This window comes from Hemicordylus capensis, chromosome 3, assembly GCF_027244095.1.
Source record: "Hemicordylus capensis ecotype Gifberg chromosome 3, rHemCap1.1.pri, whole genome shotgun sequence".
Lineage (NCBI taxonomy): Eukaryota > Metazoa > Chordata > Lepidosauria > Squamata > Cordylidae > Hemicordylus > Hemicordylus capensis.
The window spans coordinates 266,698,568-266,722,360 of record NC_069659.1 but is presented as its reverse complement, the minus strand read 5'-3'; the positions used below and the strand labels follow the sequence as shown (position 1 = coordinate 266,722,360).

General features: G+C 41.9%; 1 protein-coding gene across 2 annotated transcripts in view; it reads right to left on the bottom strand.

The window, feature by feature from the left end:
• Positions 1 to 22,824, bottom strand: part of RGS10 (regulator of G protein signaling 10) — a 28,830-nt gene extending 6,006 nt beyond the window's left edge. Inside the window, exons 1-4 of one of the 2 annotated variants that reach the window (XM_053312254.1) lie at positions 22,757 to 22,824; positions 12,193 to 12,311; positions 11,302 to 11,388; positions 6,158 to 6,301 (exon numbers count right to left, since the gene is read on the bottom strand). In XM_053312254.1, the coding sequence (XP_053168229.1) occupies positions 6,158 to 6,301; positions 11,302 to 11,388; positions 12,193 to 12,311; positions 22,757 to 22,805 (399 nt within the window). In that variant the 5' untranslated portion in view covers positions 22,806 to 22,824. Of the gene's footprint in view, positions 1 to 6,157; positions 6,302 to 11,301; positions 11,389 to 12,192; positions 12,312 to 19,744; positions 21,360 to 22,756 lie in introns of those variants that run through there. The other variant, XM_053312255.1, reaches the window with a different exon arrangement.
• Between the last annotated feature and the right edge of the window lie 969 nt (positions 22,825 to 23,793).

Here is a 23,793-nt window from a genome sequence, read left to right as displayed (position 1 = left end):
CAAATAAGATGGATCCCTGTCTCCAAAGGGCTCACAATCTAAAAAGAAACATAAGATAGACACCAGCAACAGTCACTGGAGGTACTGTGCTGGGGGTGGATAGGACCAGCTACTCTCCCCCTGCTAAATAAAGAGAATCACCACGGTAAAAGGTGCCTCTTTGCCAAGTTAGCAGGGGTCAAATAAATCAAACAATTCAATCACGTTTCCATTTGTAGTGTAGTGTACAAAATCCTATCTATCACGTGTGTTGTGTGTGTTCTCAGTAATTATTCTAACTAGCATGAAATAGAGAAACTGGAAGAGGAGGGAGTTGCTTGGAAGGGGGAATGGCAGAGCACCAGGGTTTAGTAAAGGGGAGGGAGGTTGGAGGCAGAGGCTGGTTCTTGAAAGAGGCATCTTACCGGATCTTGTTGTGGCCAAACGGATGTGAGTGAGGCTATTAGCCGTTGCTGGGGAGGGTTGCAAACAGGGCTTCTGGTGGATTGCTGTTGCTGAGGTTCACAGACAGAGTTAGCCCTTGATTCTTTGCCCCGTGGCAAGAATCACCGAGGTCCACAGGTCCCAGGCCATTGCTAGCTCAACAGCTAGACAGCAGGCCCTTGGGATACACACATGAGCAAGTCTTGCTTGTTAGGCAAAGGCTGCTGAAGCTATGCCCAGAGAGCTAAGTTCTTATAGACGTTCATCCTTTGATTTAAACATATAGTTTTCTCAAGATATCAGCATCCTTCCTGAATCTTAAAGTGTTAATTGCTCATGACAATATCTATTTGTCTATCAGAGGAAGGTTGAGGAGATGAGGCCCATCTCCTGCGTAGTGTCAGTTAGTGCTATCAGTAAACATTGTGTTCTTAAAACAATCCGCATTTCTGAGCTTTGCTTTTATATCCTGCTCTTTTATATCCTGCTCTTGCTCTGAGGAGCTCAGAGCTTCAGAGTCTTTGCCTCAAAGAGTGTTAAAAGTCAAAGGTGTTAAGAAGGAAGAGCCTATGCTATGTGTGTGAAGCAGCAATTAAATCACTTCTTGTGTAAATCTACCTAGTGTGTAATTCTAAAAGATTCCAAAGTAACAGCAAGAGGATATATGTGTGAGACTAGTAATCAACGCATCTGATTAAGGCAAAACATTGTAACCATTCTGCCAGAGGAAACGCAGGATTAGCTTCCCAAAAATTAGCTTTAGAATTACCTTTCCCAAAGCCATTACCTGAGAGAAAAATCCAAACAATTTGGCTTGTTTCTTAGGAGTTAATCATTTCACTCAGAGTTCAATGATTCCTTGTAACAGGGAATCTCTCAACGGAGTTGCTGGCAGAGATACAGGCCTCAGCCTGACCCGCTGGGCTATGAGTTCTGATCCAATATGAGTGACCTGGGCCACAATACATTATCCCTTGCTGCAATGGCCTTTGGCTGAGGATTGGGGGAGTTGTAACAACATCTGGAAATCCCTGTTATAGGGAGCACTGTCTCTGAGGGTTGCACAACCCTCAGGGACATATTTTCAGGAGGCACAGTGAGCTTCAGAGTGGTAAATTGATGAAAATCATCCCTCCCTTGCTTGCATAATGGCACAGCGTTAGTCTGGAGATCAGCACTGTTGCGCCAGAATAGTGTTAATCTGGATGTCAGCCACTGAAGCTCTTCTCACGATCTCACTGATCGTGAGAAGAGCTTCAGTGGCTGAAGAAGAGAAGAGCTCAGGGGCTAACTGCAGGGAGAGTGGGATTAGCCCGCTCTCCCTGCAGAGGAGCAGCCGTTCGTAGCTGGGTGGCCAGATCGGCCGCCCACACAACTGCCGACTCCGTCACAGAGCTAGCAGGGGCAGTGGGGGTCTTCTTGTGTGTCGCTGTGCGCCGCAGCAACACATGAGCCAAAAGATGAGGTTAATGGAGCACTCACTCCATTAACCTCGTCTTAGGGGAGGGGTAGTTAGGCGGGCTAGCTGCCTTGGGAGCACCGGGCTTGCCTGCGAGCCCGGTGGTTCCCACGATCCCTGGAAAATGAGCTAAGCTCCCTTAGCCTGCTTTCCAGTGATCGTGAGAATAGCTTCACTGTCTATCAACATACTAAATAATAAATATATATATAAATAACTGTTCCAAATAAAATATGTTCTGTTTCTTCCAGCTCTGCTAATGTGTAATGACTGTACATCTTAAAAGTTTTCATTATTACATTGTTTTAATAAATTAAAGGTGCATACACATCTTCATACTGATACAGTACTATTAAATCCTTGAAGCAACCAGATTTAACTGTATAAGAGAAATGACGGGGTAATTACAACAGAAGTATTTTTTTACTGGTGCATTAAAAGCGGTCTACCCAAAAGCGGTCTCAGCTTTGAACGCAGCAAAACACAGCTTCTGAGGGGGGTTTTGTATTTAGTTTTTAGAGTTTTTTAGTGGGTTTTTAGTGGGTTGATGGGAGGGGGGCGTATGGGTATATGTTTAGATTATTCTTGTTTGGTCCTGTAGTAGTGGTTGTAGATTCTTTTCAATCTCGTTGTTCTGCACAGGACAATGACAATAAAGATTTATCTATCTATCTATCAAACACACACACTTTCCTATATTATGTAAATTGAATCTACTAGTATCTGAACTTCACTGTGTAACCACAAGTAGCCTGTGCCAATGTAAAATTCATTATTGCTTAGCAGAACATTTTGGATGTACCACAGGCCAGCTGGATAAACATGGTTATGATGTGTGCATTTAAAATGCTCTTCTCTTATACTAAACATGCTGGAGAAAACTCTCTTGGTATGAACAGATGCAGTAACCTGCCCCTTATATAAGACATTGTTTCAGGGTTTGGACAAACACCATGTACTTGAAAAACAAATTGCTTCTGGTGTCTAGGAATTATTATATATGTTCTTTGCTTAATTTTTACATGCTTGGGCTAATCTCCTCATCCTGCCACCCGCCCCGCCACAAATGCTAGATATACCCTCAAAATATGCTATAAATGGCAGCCATTTCAAAGGTAATGGATGCAGAACAAAAACCTTTATCACCCTCTGGCTACAGAAGAGCTCAGAGTAGTTTTTGTGATGGACTGCATGTCAATTAGGTAGCAAATCTCATGTGAAGAAAACTGGAAAAGAATCTTTATGGAGATGCTGTTTGAAAACATGTCAAATATCTAGTGCAAATGAAAGCTTTTGGCTTTTGAAAGCTTAATATCTGTTTTCCTTTTCTCTCCACAGCTGCAGGAACTCTGCACAACTCAAAGATTTTTAAACAGCTTTTAAATTAGCTCTATCTTTCTGAGTCAGCTATAACATCTTATCAGAAAAGATGTTTCAAGACACTGTTGATTTTCAAACCATTAAGCTGCCTCCAAACTTTAATTTAATTTAATTTAAGCCACACACACACAAATCTGATCTGCCACATTTAATGACTACTAAATAAAGATTGTTATCAGTTTATATACCACTTTGCAACAAGAAGTTCACAAAGTGGTTTACACAGAAGGAATGAAACAACGGTTCCAACTTAGGCACAAAGTGGTTCACAGTTTTAAAAATACACATGTGAAATACCAGCATAGACACTGGGAAGGATGCTATGCTAGGCTGAATATGCGGTGATTCCTGCTAAATGTTAGGGAATCACTACTATCTATCTAGGTTGGCTTACTGAAGTACAGTATATCGCTGCCGTGAAGAGGGACACTATGCAGGCACATCTTGCATGACTGAACCCCTGCTGACTGATGGCACCCTTATATTTGTCCCTAAGGGTGCCATCAGTCAGCAGGGGTTCAATCATGCAAGATGTGCCTGCATAGTGTTCCTTATCACTGCAGACACATACTGTCCTTCAATAAGTCAACACAGATAGATAGAAATATGCATGCATGTTATTGATTTTCATTAATAAAACAATTTTAAGTATACAAAGTCATTCAGACACATTAATCAAGACATCAAGCAAATATGGTAGGGTGGGAAACTGCACTATTGCACTATTCCCCACTGCACAATTCTACCACATGACATGGGGAAATAATTTGCCTAGGGAGCAAGAGGCTGCCAGTTCGAATCTCCACTGGTATGTTTCCCAGACTATGGGAAACACCTATATTGGGCAGCAGTGATATAGGAAGATACTGAAAGGCATTGTCTAATACTGCACGGGAGATGGCAATGGTAAACCCCTCCTGTATTCTACCAAAGAAAACCAAAAGGTCTTGTGGTCTCTAGGAGTCGACACCGACTCGACGGCACAACTTTACCTTTTACTTTAGAATCCTTCAGGTTGTACCACCAGCTGGAAAATTATCACGATGGTATTTATTTATTAAATGTATAACTGCTTTTCCAAATGTTGTTGTTGTTGCAGCAGCAACAAAAGCAATAAAGCAATAAAGCAATAACGGGATACAATTAAAATGTTAAAATCCAATCACATGTAAAATCCAATCACATGTCTGAATACTCCTCTATGTAATAAACTCTATGTATACGGAGAAAACTGGCACATCAGAGAATGAGGAGAATGTTTAGACCCCAAATCGATCCTAACCAAATGACTGACTATCAACACTGAATATCTATTGGTTGGCTAGGTTTTTGCAGATGTGGTGTAAAGTCCATTGCTGTGTGCATGCTTTATATGGTCTTGGGCTGTGACAGACCTGAACCTAACATGATATGCCATTTTTAAGAAAGTACAAACCTCCAGGTTTTTTGGTTTTTTTTACTGTCATTGCTGCTGCTCCTCCTCTCCTCCGCCACCAGATGCCCTTGTCCCCCAATGAAGTGAGGGAAGCAACTTCCATGGTGGGCCTTTTCAGGGCACTGGACCCCCAGGCATTTTCCTGAAGATGCTACATGCTGATGCTGACTCTGGTGCACAATCTAGTGTGCATATATGCTCTTTTGAAGGGAAAAAAACCTCTTCAGTTTCTCCTTCCTCCTTGAACTTAAGAGGTTTTTTTCCCTTCAAAAGAGCATATATGCACACTAGATTGTAAACCAGAGTCAGCATGTAGCATCTTCAGGAAAATGCCTGGGGGTCCAGTGCCCTGAAAAGGCCCACAATGGAAGATGCTTCCCTCACTTCGTTGGGGGACAAGGGCATCTGGGGAAACTGAAATGCCATTGCCACACCAGCTGCGGCAGCACCCAGTGGCAGCCATTACTGCTGCCCCAGAAAACTGCAGACAGGGCCACTCACTGCAATAGCCAGAAGAGTACTTCTGCCACTTTTGGATGTCTACACTATGCTACCCAATGCCATCCATGTCACTGCAGTCGCAGCCCCCACTGTCTTAGCTTAGTCTCACTTCTCCTCCTCCTCCTCCTCCTCTGTTGCCTCCATCACTTGATTCAACAGAAGTGCATAATGAACAGAAGCGCTCCTTCTCTTTGTCCTCCATAACATTCTGCCCTGCATCTTTCTTCTGTGATATTCCCTCCTTTATACATTTCTGCTCTACATGATCAGTTCTCTAGCCTCTCACAGCCTATCCATGCCTTTCTTAAGAACAGAGTTCTATTCTGCCCTTTTCCCAATGAATTAGGGTGGTATACATGGTTCTCTCCCCCTTCCCCATTTTATCTTCACAAGAACTTCATGAGGAGGTAGGTTTGGTTAAGAAAGAGTGATAGGCCCAATGCTGGCTTCATCTTAGCCATAAGCCATTCTCTTGCCATTGCCAATGCCTCGAGTTTCCCCACCTTCTTTTTACTCTTCACTTCATATTTACTTTTTAAAAATCTATTACAACTCCCTAACAACCATTATTCCTCAATGCCACGACCTTTCCCAGTGAAATTTTCAATAGGCTCTTATTTATTCCACTTGAGAACTGTTCTGCATTGCCACAAAAGTTAAAACAAAGAATCATGGGCTTAATTAAAATTTAATTGTATGTGAGGGCCACCTAACGGTAGAAACAGTTGGGACAATGCAACGTGTTATGTTATCCATCACTGGAGGCTGTAAAGAAGAGCCTGAAGAAACACACTGGTATGCTTTATACACATTCCTGCCTCAGAAGAGAGAAATTTTTTGTTCTTTTTAAAAAGAGAAATTTTTTGTTCTTTTTAGCTCTGTATTTCTGTGATACTGTACAGTGAGGCAACTAGCCTTTCATGTTTCACAAGGTAATTATGAAAGTTGCATAACTTTACCTGGTCTTGAAGTTTCTGAAACATTAGGGGGTGAGGTTCTTCCAATATTGACTGATCCAAACGGGACTGACCTTCAACATTGACTTGAAAAGAAGCTTTACTTGACAGGAAAGTTGTGTAAATTTCATTGGCCTTTTTTTGCATCTGTCAATGAAAGGACACATTTGCTAATTTTATTTTATTTTGAAATTTCATTTTGGAAATATGACAAACAAACCTATAACCTATCAAATACATGTATTCACAAGAATCCTTTAGGCATGGCACTTTCACTTTTTAATGACTACCTCAGTGACTCATTCACAAAAAGTGTGTGCCTTGTCAGACTATTTAACTGGTTTACAAAAGCAATGAGAAAGTAACACAAATTATATTGGACAGCTTGCTTAATAATTCCAACATCTTTTTTTTTTCTTTTAGTCTTCACAATACTTATGAAGAGGAATTCATTACACATATTTGCATATGATGCTTATTTTGATCTTTAAATTTCCAGACAGTTGAGAATCTGGGAGGCTCCCTTGAACTTGGCCACTATGCCACCACCATTTGACAAGGGAACAAAATTCTTCTCTTTCCGCTCTAAAATTCTAGAATTCTATGAATGGGAAATGGCTCTAAAATTCTTTGATGGCATGCCCTGTTTAAAACAGCAAGATATTTTAAAAAGGTAGCCTGATGGTGGTAAAAGGATAGGTATAAACCATTCTTCAAGCAGAGGTATGACCCAATAACAGCATTACAGAAAGGGCCCCAGTTTTGGTTTATGCAGTTTATACATTGGGTTGGACCATGATACTTCAACTGCTTAATCAAATAGTTGTGCTAACCCAAGTTACTTCTAAAAGTTATTTCACAATAAGCATAGCTTGTTTTCAAGTAATTTAACTATCACTGTCTATTGTGACAGCAGATGTTCAGAACATGTCACTGGTTAAAAACCAGTATAACAACATATGGCAACTGTACAGTACTCTCCTTCAAAAGAAACCAAAGGCAAAGCTATCATTACTTAGGAGGCTGAATAGGATAATCAAAGTCCTTCTTGTGGCATGATTCATTAGACCTAAACCATTTGACAGATTCTTATCCATTTTCTTCTTATCCAGATGAGGCAACCGCACAGCCTTTAAAGGAAACTTTTTCCATGACCCAAATGTTTTCACAGTTAAGACACTTCTCCTAATAATATTCAACAAATCTTATGAAACTTGAACTTGTTAACTCTTGCTTTCCTGAGCAATGCAAAACATTCCCCCCACCCATTCTTGTTTCTGGCAACCATACACTGGGTATAATTTCTCCTTAACCTTTTTTTTAGCTCAGACTAAAGTTCCTTAGATCTCTCAAGTCTACACACCATGAAATCAGCATTTTAATAACAAGAATGAACAATATAAAAGTTTTCTCATTTGAAATTTTTATGGTTGATGCAAGAACAGAATATTAAAAAGTTACTGAATAAAGAAAAAAATGGTGAGTTATGGGCATAATCCAGCAAACATTAGTTATAATGGAACTCTGCTGAAGTCACATCTAAGTCCCTGTATTCTTTTGCATCAGACTTAGTTGACTTTTGCCAGATTTAAAGCAGTCAGTATGGCATCAAATAAGAAAAAGTAGCCATAACAACCCAAGTCAAAAACTGTATCTTTGTGAATGACTTCTCCACTATTTAACACCACCTCTTTAATATGAAGTAAGACTAAAGAGAGAAGCCTTTAAAATCTTCACTATGGACAAGCATGTGACAACATCCATGTTGTTTTATTAGTTAGAAGATTCCCCCCCCCCCCGCAGATATGACCAAATGTAATTAATAAGCATGTAGACAAGAATTTGGACAACAGGTGTCAAAAGATATCATTGCTTTCTTTAAAAATTGTGCGATTATCCAGAAAAATAAACAAAACATATAACAAATACACCAGGTCAGATTGAATGGCTGTAATGCACAGGTGGGATCTTAATGAATTGCAAAAGGCATTGAAAAGGTAGATAACATGATTCAGGACATTTATTTTCTACACTGGAACCAATGAGACTTCTCAGAATTAAGTAGCAGAACATTGGCCTCAGCCATTTCTGGAGCTCCGTTATACTCTTCTGCATTTCTGTTCCTGTTTCATCACTGGTAAAAGTTCTCACACATGGGTGGAAAAAGATACATCCCCAGCACAGCATCCCTCCAGTCTAGTGGCTGTTGCTGGCGTCTATCTTATATTTCTTTTTAAGACTGGGGGACAGGGAGACATTTTATTTATGATTTATACCTATGTAAACTGCTTTGGTGGTTTTTGTTGAAAAGCGGTATATAAATATTCATTGTATTCATAATGGTGTGCAGTGTCCCAGAGCATGCCTGCAAGTCCCCACCCTTGGCAGTGACACAAAAGGAAGCCTCATCCTCACCACACTGCTCACAGTTATGGCTGCAATTGTGGTTACTATGGTAACCAGCAAGCTGGAGAGCCCCACTTTGGGATCACCAAAATGCCATGACCATGCTTACAGCATTTCGCTCTTCAGACAATCACCATAACTCTAAGCTTTGCGGTGAGGATGAGGCTTCCCAGTACATCAGTGCCAGAGTCGAGACTTCCGGGTGTACAGTTATAGCATCCCTTCCCCCCTGTGTATGAATAGGGCTACAAACACACACAAAAGTGCCTCTTTGTAATGGTGTACGTGCTTTCCCCCTACACAATGATTACTGTATCTCAGTGTAGGAAAAAGATGTAATAGATAGTAAGTAACTATATTCTTAGCATCCTGTTGGGATATAAGCAGGCCATAACTGTTCCTTAGCAGGGCTGATACTGAATTATGAGACAGTGTTTGAAGCCTTACGAGGACAGGTTAATTATAATTACAGCCTGGCTAACTTTTCATGGCTCCTCTTGGTAAATAGCTTCATGAGTTAGCACCTGATTTCAGCCTGAGCAACCACACAGCTACCTGGCTAAGATTATTCAGACAATACTTTTCCAGTCCACGCAATTAAAAGAGGGATGCACTGAGAGTATGCCTATCATGACATCTTTCGCAGACACCCCAACATTTTCTGGGGACATCCCTCTGTCGCATTGGGAGGCTGTTTGTCAAAATGGCAGCTCTACATGTTACCCAAATACTAGCTTAAACTTGTTTAGACTAGTAGGCCATGTGTGCAGCAGCTGTTTGGATGAACAACCCCCCTCCCACCTGCCAGATGATAAAGGGGTGAACTAGGAGGACACTGGAGGATGTCGTGACAGGCACACTTTCAGCACATCCCCCTTTTGTGTGGCCATAACACTATCATCTGAACCAACCCACTATTAATTTCATATTAACCCTATTCAGACACTGTATGTGCATATACCGGTAGGTGTCTGTGCACATGTACATGTTTGTGTCTGTACATGTAGACACATGTAATAACTGTACATGTGTTCATTGTTAAGTTCAAATGTATGGTACAGATTGGAAGTGTACTACTTTTATACAATGAACATAATGTGTTAGAAACTACACGAGTACAGATCTGTATGTGTGTCTACTGTACACGGATTCTACATGCATTGAATATAATGTGTGAATAGGTGTATTGTCTCTATATGTGATCATGCTACTTCACATTCTGGCCTATTTAATTCACACTCAGTTTGTTCATTCTTGGCTTCTTTCTCTCTCTCTCTCTCTCACACACACACACACTCACACACACAGAGCAATCGGAGTATGATACCGTGTAATGCTACTGCAGCATAGTTCTCAAGAGTAATTTGAATATTTTGGCTGACATCCTGACTAAATTACTCAATGGGAGTCCTACTGAAATTAATTCCTTTAGAGGAACTCCTGAGTAGTACTGTTGAGTAACTTTGTATGTCAGCTGTCTATGCTGGGGAAATGCCCTTGTGGCTGCTGAAAACATGCATACAAGATTTTACAGAAACATACGTTAACTTTCTTAACCGAATGTAGGTGGCACTACATGTGTGTGCTACCATATTGCCCCATAGGTGTTCCCAGGCAACCAATTTGTAGTGCAAAAAATACATCTGTACTCAAGTAAATACATCAAGTAACTCATCTGCAGCAGGGGATCTACATGTAGGAGGAAGAACAACCGGGACTGCAGCCTCCGCGAGGCGTAGGAGAGGCATCTTCAGTACCGGTATGTTCAGTCCCGAGGGGGCAATTGGAGCAGGGGAAATGCCAGTACCGCAAGCAGGATAATGGGCACTTTGGGAGCCGCCTGCATGTTGCTTGCAATCCCAACTCTCCCAAGTAAAGGGGGAAGAGTGAGGCAGGCAGCAGAGTATCTGGCACTCTGGCCACAGAGGAGCTAGTAGAAAGTGCCCTTTCCCACAAGTATGCCCGAAGACAGGCAGCCCGATTACGACGGGCTTGTTTCTTGAAGCCTCAGCAAATCACACACAAATCTGTGCAATGTACCTCCCCCAAACACACCAGGCACAAGGAGTGTCTGTCAGAGGAGGGGAGCTTCGCAGAGCACTGCAAGCACTTTTTAAAAGAGACCTTTGTGGCCATAAGCGGCCAAGGGAGGGAGAACTAAATGGAGATAACCCAATAAAAATCAAAATGCAAAATGTACAGCAGGAAATATAAGGAAAAGGACAGGAAGAAACAAAGAAATAAAAGGATTGGGGAACAAGTCCTAATAATCAACAAATAGCTCACAAAACAGCAGCAAAGCTGGAGAAGATAGCCGGAGGTGTAGCTACTGCGGCAGTCAACGAAAGACTAGGGGAATGTGGTAGTCTGTCAGATAGAGGGAGCTGGGCTTCCCGCTCCTTTTTCCTAATATGGTAAAGCTCTAGAAGTTTCTGAATGGTGATTCTGCGCAGGTGCAAACCCATGTGTGATGCACAGAGACAACAAAGAAGAACATACACTTTTTCATCCATAATCTCAGTCCTCATTTACATTCTTTTATAGCTTAAAGAACTCACTTGGATGAGATTCTTGGTAATGCAAATATAAGTAAGTAGGTTATGTTATATTATAAGCATTTCTGCAATACATTCACATGCCTCTGATGGATTCACATACAACTGATGGCTATGTAAAAGCATATGATATGCCCCAAGAGTATAATGGAAACTTTTCAGTCAGATTGGTTTTGAGGACAATACCTGTTTCTTATCTTGTATCTTCTTAAACTCTTCACATGCTAGCCAAAACAAAACATTTTCCTCACTAAATTCTTTCTTTAAAAACTCCTAAGGGGGGGAAAAGTGAACAGTTAATATACAAGGTCATTATAGCTATCACTAGTAGAAAGAAACTGGACTACAAGATAAGATTCAAGTCATTAGCAACAGATACAATATTATTTGACAAACTCACAACGTAACAATTTAATAACTGCACCTCAGTAGCAATTAGCATAATAAAGCAAAACACAAAGGATCTAAAAGCAGAGAGGATGCCATGTAGGTTACACACATACCCTCCGCTTGCACGGATTCACTCAATGTGGGAGGCCATTATGTTTGGAAGCCATTTACTGTATACACCAGCCCAACCATGTGGAGAGTTTACATGCTAGTGTCAACAACCACGGAAAGTTCAGAAGTGGTTTGCAGCAAAGTTTGCATATTCTCATTAAACATCAGTCAAACATCTAGGGCGGGGGGGGCAGGGGAGGGAATCAGAATAACTACTTTTGCTGTGATCCTTTTATTCCAGTGAAGTCCTGCTGAATTTATTTCAGCTGACCACAGAATAAATTATTTGAATAAACTTGATCCCCCTAATGTAGTAACTCCTTTTAACACTGTATATGGAGAATGTACTGTTGAAAACACTGGTCAACATCCTGACTAAGGAAACACTGAGTGACTCTGGGACTTATTTTTGGGTGGAAGAAAGCACTTCAGAGAGAAGATGAGATCAGCAAAACACCTCTCCTGCCATGCAAGCACCCTCACAACATTTGTCTGGAACACAGCAGCTGCACATGCACTTTGTTAATCAGGATGTCAGCCTGACTAGTGGACAATAATAACAGTTAAGATAGCAACCCTAAATCTCTTGACGCCTTCTGGATCTTCCAGCAGGTTTTCTAGTGATGTAGCCCATCTTGTGGTACCATTTAGACTTTGGTGGCTGCTGCTTGGCTTGCTGTCATTGTCATTTATCTCTGAAAAATAAAAAAAGTTATTTTATATCTATTTATTATATTATTATTATTATTATTTAGTACATGTATATACCGCTCCATACCAAAATGTCCCTGGATGGTTCACAATATAAAACCATTGAAACATTAACATAATTAAAACAATTTGAAATACAATAAAAATTCTAAACCCAAAGCTTTAAAACTATAAACTAAATGCCTGACTAAACAGGTGTTTTTAGGTCCTTCTTAAAAACATTCAGAGAAGGGAAAACTCTAATTTCATTAGGAAGTGAATTCAAGTGAATTCACTTCATTAGGAAGTGAATTCTAGAATCCTGGGGCAACTCTAGAAAAGGCCCAGTTTCGAGTCGCCCCCAACCAAGCCGGTGGCAACCGCAACCGGACCTCCTCAGATGATCTTAATAGGCCTGAATGGTTGATGAAGAAGAAGGCGCTCTCTTCAACAAGCACAAATGTTGCCTCTCTGTACCTGGCAGAAAGCTAAGACTGCTTAACTAATCTAGATGTGTAAAATCATTTGAAAATAAATGACGTAAATACACTTGCTATTTCATTTAGCAACAAAATTGTCCACAGACCTCAAAATTCAGAATTAAAGATTTTCTACTGCCAGCAAGCACTTTGGCCCAAGACTCGAAAGATGCTGTAACATTAGAGCAGTGAGCCAATAACAGCTAGAGAGGAAGTGAGACCTGGAGATCCTCCCTCAAACCTAGGACCTGGCATCTGACATCTGCAAAAGTGACAGATGCTTGCTGTGACATCAGGCCTGTCAGCCAATGGCATCAGGAGAGATGTGTCATGATGCACAATCATCAGGATGGAGGTTTCACATCCTATCACACTGATAGGCAGTTAGTTAATATATATATATATATATATTTCTCCTAGGTGTGCCTGGGGAAAATGCATCCCGGCAGCCCAGCTGATTGGCTGGGCTGCGGAGGCGCCTGATTGGCTGGCACACCAAGGAGGAGGAGAATTGGCCGGTCCATGCTGGCGGGCCTGGCCGCAGCGTGGGCCGGCCAATTCTCCTCCTCCTTGGTGTGCCAGCCAATCAGGCGCCTCCGCAGCCCAGACTCTAGCGAGCGAGAGAGGCAGGTGGGGGGGGAGACAGAGTGAGCGAGAGAGGTGCGCGGGGGGAGAGACAGAGCGAGCAAGAGGGGCGCGGGGGGAGAGACCGAGCGAGATAGGCACGTGGGGAGGGGGAGACCGAGCGAGAGAGAGAGGTGCGTGGGGAGAGGGAGACAGAGTGAGCGAGAGAGGCGCGCAGGGAAGGGGAGACAGAGCGAGCAAGAGAGGCGTGTGGGGGGAGAGACAGAGTGAGCGAGAGAGGCGTGTGGGGGGAGAGACAGAGCGAGTGAGAGAGGCACGCGGGGGAGAGACAAAGCGAGCGAGAGAGACGCACGGGGGAGAGACAGCGTGTGCAAGAGAGGCGCGGGGGAGAGACAGCGTGTGCGAGAGAGGCGTGGGGGAGAGACAGCGCGTGCGAGAGAGGCGCGCGGGGGAGAGACAGAGCGAGATAGGTGGGGGGGCACAGCGAGCAAGACAGCCATTGTGGGGGGGACAGAGCGAGTGAGAGAGCTGTGGGAGGACCAGCCAAACAAATTCTCCCAACTAACCCCCAAAAGGAAGTGAACTACCGCACAGATGCTCTGTGAGGGTTCAGCTAGTATGTGTATATTTCAGTAAATATATACATTTACTGAAATATATTTCAGTAAAATATATACAGCTAGTGTATGTTGTAAACACTGTAGTACTGTACATCTATTGCACATTTTTAGGAGGTATCATCGCATTTCTAGGAGCTAAGGGAAAAAATGATCCAAGAGATTGAATGACTAACCTCCTTGGACTTTTCTGGAACTATACATATAATTTCCATCAGCTTCCACCTCAGTTGGAGTGGAGCCAGCATAGTAGATTTAAGTGGATCATACAGAAACTTAAAACAAAGGGCATTTTCAATTCTGCATCTCTGAAATGCAGTCAGTAATTTACAAACAAAGGGGGAAAAGTACTGTTGTCTTAATGAATTAATATATTTTATAACTGTGGAACAAAGCTTCTACTAGCTCTGCTGCAAAATAGGGACAGCTTGTTTCTGAAACTGTCAGTGCTACTGGCTGGTTAAGATCACCCACACCAAAGGCATGAGACAACATCTGGCAACAAGCCAAGATCCTTTTAAAATTTAAGATTTGGGGGGATGGGCATGCATGTACATGTGTGAAAAAAATGCAAGTGGTTGTATTTGTTAAAGAAGGGGAAGAGAGGTGTGTGCAACATCTAGAAATACAGCTGTTTTCAGGGGAAGTGGATTGAATCACATAAAACCTATTTATGCAGATCCACAGAAGGACATGCTGCCAGGCATTTTTCTTATATTATTAGGTTATTTATTTGGACCATCTTCTAAACAAGAATTATATAACTATACAAAAATACACATACACCCTCACATATGTCCTAATTAATACTATGGTATCTAAGTAGGAGGAATTGAGAGATAATGCTGAATTTTTAAAAGACTGACTCTGCGAATACTAACTACATCAAACCACAGGTTGCAAAGCAAAAAAAACACCATTGTTCTAGTAGGAATTAATCTGCCTACTTTCCTTTCAATATATCTACAACTGGACTAAATTTGGTTAAAATTGTGGTCCACTATATTGAGCTACTATATGGAGTCCCTCAGGGTTCCATTTTGTCACAAATGCTTTTTAACACCTATATGAAACCGCTGGGTGAAGTCATATGGGGATTTGGTGCTGGGTGTTATCAATATGCTGATGACACCCAAATTATTTCTCCTTGTCATCAATAACAGGAAATTGCATTAGCCCCTTAAGTGCCTGCCTAAAGGCAGTAATGGGGTGGGTGAGGGATAATAAACTGAAGCTGAATCCAAGTAAGACGATGGTACTGCTCATTATTAAGGGTTGTAATCTGCAAGACTGGATAGAACTTCCTGTTCTGGATGAAGTTACACTCCCTCAGAAAGAACAGGTTCATAGCTTGGGAGTGCACTTGGACTAGGTCTTACCCTGGAGCCTCAAGTTGAGGCTGTGGCCAGAAGCTATGGCCAGGAGCACTTTCTATGTGGTCAGGAGTGCTTTTTATCAGCCACAATTGATTTGACAACTCCACCTGTTCCTTGAGGAGAATGACCTGAAAACAGTGGTACACCAGCTGGAAACCTCCAGGTTGGACTACCACAATGCGCTCTATGTGGGGCTGCCTTTGTACATCATTTGGAAACTTTAGTTAGTTCAAAATGTGGCAGCCAGATTGGTCTCTGGGATACCCTGTAGAGACCACATTATTCCTATTCTTAAACAGCTGCACACTGGCGGCTGATATGTTTCAAGGCAAAGTACAAAGTGTTGGTTATTACCTTTAAAGCCTGGATAGCTTAGGTCCTGGTTACCTGGTTACTTTTCTGTAAAGGATCACCACTGCTCATTAAGATAATCAGGAGGGGTCTGTCTTCAGGTGCCACAACCAGTCAATCTGGTGGTGACATAGGATCAGGCCTTCTCAGTTGTTGCTCCTAGGTTGTGGTGTGCACTCCCAATGGCTATGAACGGATTATGTTACTTCAGGAGAATCTTAAAGACCCACCTTTTTAGTCTGGCTTTTAATAATATCTAGTTTTAATTTTAACATGTTTTTAAATGGTTCTTGGCTTTAATTATGTGTTTTTTTATTTTAATGTAAACTGCCCTGCTGCAACACCTAATAGCGCAGCAGGAAAATGACTTGACTAGCAAGCCAGAGGTTCAAATCCCAGCTGGTATGTTTCCCAGACTATCTATATATTTATTTCTCCTAGGCGTACCTGTCACTAATCTCATGTGTGGCAGCTCTCGTGAGAGTTCATGAGCAGCTGCTGATTAGCAATGGGACAAGGGAGAAAAAAGGGATGTGGCCGGCTGGGAGCAGGGGGTGGCGGGCCGGGTGGCCACCGGGAACTGGCGAGAGGAGGTGGCGGTGTGCCAGCTTTCCAGCCAGCCCGCCAACCAGAAACCGCAGGCGAAGAAGCAGGCTGCTCCTTCCAGTGGTCGGCCGGCAGGAGCATGCGGTGGCAGGAGCGGGCAGCAAGTGGGCGGGAGGAAGTGGTCGGCCAGCTTTCTGGCCCGCTAGCCAGAAACTGCATGTGGGGGGGAGAAGTGGGAAGGGGGAGAGAAGTGGGCCGGAGGAGGCGCAGATGCTCTGCACCTGGCCCAGCTAGTATTATTTATTCCCGGAATAAAGTTTCTGTCAGATGGCTTATTTCACATAGTCTCTTCCCAGACTATGGAAAACACCTATATCAGGCAGCAGTGATATAGGAAGATGTTGAAAGGCATCATCTCATACTGTGAGGGAGATGGCAATGGTAAACCCCTCCTGTATTCTACCAAAGAAAACCACAGGGCTCTCTGGTCACCAGAAGTCAACACCAACTCAATGGCACACTTTACCTTTAAACTGCCCTGAGCCACTTTAGGAAAGGTGGTATATAAACCAAATGAACAAGCTGTGCAACAGGAAATAAAAATACCTAGTGACATTCTCCCTTCTAGGCAACTCTTTAAGAAAAGCAGTTTTCTCAAGGCCTGAACCTAACAACTCTTAAGATTTATCACTGTCAAGAACAGAATATATTTCACAGGGACAGACTACAGACATATATAGGCGTCTGCCTTTGCTGTCTTGGCTTGTTCGTCTCAGTAGCTAAAATTCACACTAGAATTTAGATGATGGATGGTGGGTTAGGGATCTTCCAAGTCATATTTAAGATTGGATTATTTCCTCTGTTTGACTATTGAAGAGTTACTGATTGCCAAGACCAATCATATACGGAAGTAGTTCATATTTTTCATTTGGATTTAGTGTTTGATCTTCTGGTTTGACTTACTTACTACTTTGATTGATGTATCTCAGGAAGCTGGTTATTTTTGGATGCTCATTAGTAGGAAAAACTGGCTAAGCAATAATTACTTTTGGAATAAACTTTCTGTCAGATGGCTTATTTTGCTTTCTACTAGCATGGCTGATGTTGGGCTTTAACTGGACTTTTATCCTAATCAATACTGATTGTACAGAATATTTTCTTCTTCTGTGAATTGCACAAATAGACAATTTATTATCAAAATGTTGCTGTACAAGACTCACAGATTACAGAAAGAGATGATGCCCAAACCATATTATGCTTTCTTGGCAGCACCAATCATCCACAGTTGTTCTTATGGTGCTCCAAACTCAAAAGAACATTTTATCATTTTGAACTTATAGTCACCACCTACACACTCTGCAGTAAGTCCCAAACCAGCTAAAGTGAGTAGTAGCTGACCCACTGAAAGCACTGGGAAAAGTTAGTCATGACTAACTTTATCTAGATTGGAATCATGGTGTGTTAGATACCTGCTACAAGTATTAGGGTAATGCTTTTATTAGGACCAATTAAAGAGTTGCAAAGCATTCGACAGCAGATTTCTAAAGAACTCTTCATCAGGCTATATGTTAAGCAAAAGGATGGACAGAGGGGCATGTTGGAAGTGCCCAAACATTCCATAGTTTGTAAAAACTAAATCTATAAAATTTGGGATCTGTGGGTGGAATGAAGACAATACTAAGTCCCTGTATTTTGGAAATACAAAATCCAGAAGGTACTCAACCTAATCCCCAGCACTTAATCCAAATATACAGGTTCCTTTTAAGACAGAGAGCATCAAAAAAGAAAAAAGAAAGAAAAACATAGTAGACTTTATATTGGCAAAATGGGGGAAAACTGCACTAGGCTGAAGGTCAATAGAAGCTAATCTGGCTGTATTACCTAATCTCTGGGTATTTCACCCTTCAAAAGTTAAATCTCATCATATGTTAACAATCACCCTCCTCAGTTCAAAAATCCTATGCTTGGTGCCTGATTGCACTATTCTCCAAAACACAAAATTGTAGCTTGCCATATTGGTCCATTAGGGGGAAAGTCCACAATACAAAGCAGGGCAATACTTTTATTAGGACCAGGGTAACAAAAAGCATGAAGCAACAAGCTTACATGTTAAGCAAAAGGATAAAGAGGCATGTTAAACAATTTTCAGTCTGTAGAATCTTAAAATGGATTTAGGTGGCTTTATGGCGGTTTGGATCAGCATTGAATAAAGGGGGTGAGTTGCTTTTCAGCACCCAGTTTGGCCATGGGGAGTGAATACAGAATATTTAACATTCTCCATAGCAGCCCTCTCTGCTCCCACACTGCACCAGTCACATGGTACTACTGTAAAGTAAAGTAAAGTAAAGTAAAGTAAAGTACAGTAGTGCCCCCAAGTCGGTGTCGACAACTGGTGACCACAGAGCCATGTGGTTCTCTTTGATAGAATACAGGAAGAGTTTACCATTGCCTCCTCCGCAGTATGAGATGATGCCTTTCAGCACCTTCCTATAGCTCTGCTGCCCGATATAAGTGTTTCCCATATTCTGGGAAACATACCAGCAGGGATTCAAACCAGCAACCTCTTGCTCACTAGGCAAGTGATTTCTACTGTACCCCATGGGAATATCTCTCTATATAGGTGCTATTCCCACGCAGGGAATTCTAGTTTTTCAAAAGAATTCATAGCTTGGAATGTATGGGTTCTTAAAGGATGCCAACAAGCAAAGGTGAATAAGCCTAAGTCTGTTTTTTACTAGTGCCTTAGTATCAATACAAAATATTATCAGTATGAACACTAATGTTACATACATACTAATGTTCCTAAAATTAAAGGTGAGAAAGTTAAGTACAAGATTTAAGATAGGAATTTCAAAAATTACTTTGCAATCTGGTACAAATTAATAAAAGTAATATGTATTATCTAGCTGACTTAAGCAACTACAATTCATAAAGTTATATCATCCCTATTTAGTCTGATTATAAGTCAAGGAAGCTGTAATGCTAAGCAAACTGACTTGGAAGGAAGTCCCTAATATCAGTTGGGTTTATTTCCAAGTAAAATGTTTGGGATCCAGTTTATAGTAGGACATCAAAAATAAGGGGGCGGGGGGAATCTAGAATGTTGTTGAGTTCTATCAGCTAATTAAAGCTAACTCCCAAATTATTTTTTCTCATTACTTTCCTCTTTCCCTCACCCAACCTGAATGACTACACAAATGCACAGCCAGCAAATTATCTGCTTTTTCCTATTAAACCTTTGATAGTATAACATACATATATATATTTAATTTAGCATTCAGAATCATGCCTGTATTCTGCAGACAATGAAAATAACAGCATCAACATATGACATATATTGTATTGGCATCAAAAGGATTTCTAATACATTGTATTCATCTATGACCACAAGAACATCCTTTGACTTACAAAATCCAAATTGGAACTAATAACTCATGGTGAAATCATTCATAAATGTACAAGTAAAAAGGGAAAATCTCCTTACTTTCCATGTAGTCAAGCATCACTTGAGGAGTTCCATATGCATATGTTCTTCTATGAGTTCCTGTTTCTAAAGGACATTTGGGCTACTGTACTTGTGCTTTGAATGTCTGGCTCACATTAAAAGCCCAAACATCCTCTTTTGAATCACCACTGGTTTCTAGTTTTAACTATAAGGAAGTAAATTTTAAAAATGTTCTGCACATGTAGCATATCTGGGAACATTCAACAGGCACATATAACATGTTTTTTTAAAAAACAACAACCCCAAAGCCATGATAAACCCTACTTGTTTTCTAAAAAAGCAGAATACAAGAACGATTGTGCAAGACACTAATTCTGCTACACACAGCCCCAGCCTCTGAGAATCCTTTGCTTACTGTTTCTAAACTAATGATTTTACATAGACTATTATAATTACTTTGGTTTCTCTGAGCTACTGTATTTGTTACAGCAGTGAAATTCTACAAGAAAACAATCCATTGTTAAGTACCTTCAAACACGGTATATTCTCTGTAAAATATTTGAAAAATACTCATTGGGAGGAATATGTTCAATTTGGACACAGAAGATATCAGCAAATTGGAAAAGTTTTAGAAAAGAGCAACAAGATTAAAGCATCTAGAATGCAATTCATAAGAGGAAAGTCACAAGAGGAAAGATTTAAGGCAGCTTCTAGCCTAGATCAGAGGGGAAGATAACTATTTATTTATTTATGTATTTAACATATTTTAATATCGCCCAAAATTTATGTCTCTGGGCGGTTTACAACAATTTGAAAAAGCAGTCCTGCATAAGATGGAAACCAGTAAGCGAAGAGCAAGAAATAATGGGTTTAGGATCCCAGTTGCTTGAAAGTTTCCCATTTCTGTATACGTTTCAGTGGCATTTGTTTAAAATTGGGATGTTAACTAACCCATGTTAATAGTTTTAGGTTGAATATTTAGGGGCAAATGTTCTCATGGTTACTTCCAAGGAGCAATACATCAGTGGAAATCATTGCCTGTTTGAGCAATACATCTGTGGGACTCTCAATCGACGGAAGATTTTCAGAAGAAACATACAAATATCTGTCAAAAATGTATAAACTAAGAGATTTCCTGACTGTTGAATAAGAATGAAAGTGTCCCCAAGGTTATCTAACCCAACCTCCTGCCTGGGGACCAGGATTCGGACTAGATCACCTCTGAGACACTTTGATTCTCTTGCTTGTTTTGCAAGTCTGTGTAGTTCTAATCCTGTGTACAACCTAAGGCTTTATAGCCAAACAAGGTTCTTTTTGGATGGCATGATGATAAACACAAAATAGGATTACAGAATAGAATCATTCTGTTCTACAGTGTGAAAAAGAACAAAATGTCATTAAAGTCTTCTTAAAATCTACACATGATAATCTTGTCCTTAAAACCTAACTTATCTACTTGATGTTGGAAACACTGAGGGCACAAGATTACACTTTAAATGGGTTATGAGGAATTTTCTTCTTCATTTCAATCAAGTAACAAACATGAAAACCAGAGGCAGGTATGGCCATCGCTCTAAAAATTGATCTTGGACTGGGAGCTATTTTAAGGGGATGTTCCTGTTGGTACAGATGATTCCCATGATGCATTTTATTTTGCTTTGCCATTTTTACCTAATACAATTAAGATAAATTTGCAAAAACAGAATAGCAAAATTGCATATGATTATGAAATGCCAATTCTAGACTGGCACCACTGTCCCTTCTTTTAAAGAAAATGTTTGTAACATCTAGAATTTCGGACAAATTCAGTCAAAGTGAAATATGTACCAGATTAATAAAGTACTGTAAAATAATACAAATAAATGTGTGTCTGTATCATCCATCAAGTTTAACTAGCCGATAAATTACCATGTAAGGGCTTTTTTTTTCCTGGTGGGAAAGGGAAGAGGACCTAAACATTTAGAAGAAATGTGGATTTCCACATTTTGGTATGGACATATTTTTCCAGATGGATGTTGGCATAGTGCCCAAAACGTGCTACTAAATAAGCATGTGGGGATTTATTTTTGTGAATGGAGTATGGTTTCATTATTCTCACAGCAATTCCTCCTGCTGTAAATATTTTCTTCTATTATAATTACAAGGCTGATTTTCACATAGACTGAGAGCCTCCAGAAGTCCAATGAAGTCTCAAGTGAGCTGGAGATGGTTCAGCATGAGTCCTGATGGTTGGGTTTATTCTTCTTACTTTTTACATTTATGAGCAGTTTTTTCTACTCCAAGCGACCTACAAATAATGGCATCTGGTACTGTCTTTCTCCTTATTCCAGGGATTCATCTGATGCTCCTTCTTTTAATAAAAGCAAAGCAGCTCTTCTTCAACAGCAGCAGCAAGAAGAGTCCAGCCGCTGACTCACATGCAAGAAAAAGTGTGGGTTGATAAACACATCTGGAAGCAAACTTGAACTTCCACCGAGCTCACATTTGGAGACGCCTCTTATTTTAAGGAGAATTCTCTCTGAACAGGGCAGCTCAAAAGAAGAGAAGGGGGTCTTTCATATTTCACAACTCCAAAATGTGAGTGTGCGTGACTCTTCCCTTCTCTCTCCCCACCACTTTTTATAATAGCTAGTCGAGCAAGCCAGCCTCGTTAGATAGAACTAAACCGCCCAGCCTTCCTCCTTCAGCTGCACACTTCCTCTTGCCTTTTCTTTTCTCTCTTTTTTTTTTGCGGCTTCGGGGAGCAAATGAGCAATTGCCCTGACTATCTCCTTTCTATCTTCGAAAACCTCCTGCGAGCCAGAAGCAACTCCCTGAAGGCAAGTCAACAGGAGGGCTGCACGCAGCCACATCAGAGAGAGGGTCAACCGAGCTTCGGCAGGGAAAAGAAGCTGCTCGCCTCCCAAAGCCAGGACCATTTTCGATAACAGTCTCACACAGAGCGAGACCCGCCATCCCGTCCCCCGTCCCAGCCGCCCCTCAAAGTAGAAAAGAGACAGGCTGGCGCTTGTTCGGTTCAGACATTGCTGCCACACACGCTAAAACCCTTACCTGACGGCGGTCGCTTCCTGCTGAGCCTGCTCACCGCTCGGGTGAACATCTCTCGCTGGCAGCTGCAGCGCGGCAGCAAGGAGGAGCCGGGTGGGGGAGGTCCCCGCCCGGGGCGCTCTCTTTGCCCGCGCCCGCCCAGCCTCCTTGTTGGGAGGCGCCTCGTGCACCACTTTGCGCGCGCTTTCCCTTGGCCCCCCCTTGTCACGTCAGCTCTCATCTCCGCGGCGGAGGGTTGCCCTGAAGCGCGTCGCCGCAGAGTGCCAGCCTTGCCCCAGCCTGAAGATTAGCAGAGGGAAGAGGTGCCCCCCCCCCCGAGTAGTAACTTACCGCGCGCTGCACTCCAGGACCCGGTTTTAGGAGAGAGGAGCACGCGCGCTTTGCTTTTGAGTTGCCTACTGGAAAGGCCCTTCATTGGGGCGCTCTACTTTATGGCACCTCCTCTAAGCGATGTGGAGTGCCAGTTCATTTCACAGGCATCCTGCTGCCTGGAAACAGACGGCGGAGGGAGGCTCGCCAGACTTCAGTTGTCCGTCTGCTTTCCTCTGTAAATAACAGAGCTTAGATTCAGCATCAGACCGCTTCATGAGGAGAGCAACTTCTGGCATTTGTCGTTGCCACATTTCTGATCCCATGCACAATGTTTACCCACCCATCCCAAGCTCTTCCTTTTGGCACTTTGAGAAGGGCTTTGGTACCTTTGGGCCACCTAATGGTGCAATAGGGAAGCAACTTGCCTAGGGAGCCAGAGGCTGTGGGTTTGAATCCCCAAAACACCTATATTGGGCAGCAGCGATATAGGAAAGTGCTGAAAGGCGTCGTCTCATATTGCGCTGGGAGGAGGCAATGGTAAACCCCTCCTGTATTCTGCCAAAGACAACCACAGGGCTCTGTGGTTGCCAGGAGTTGATACCGACTCGACAACCGCACAGTCTTTCTTTTCTTTTCGATACCTTTGGCACGGATGATTCTCCCCTTCTCAATAATCCTTTGTGCGCTTTATTTGGGAGTAACATTCTGAACTTTGGAGGGACTTACTT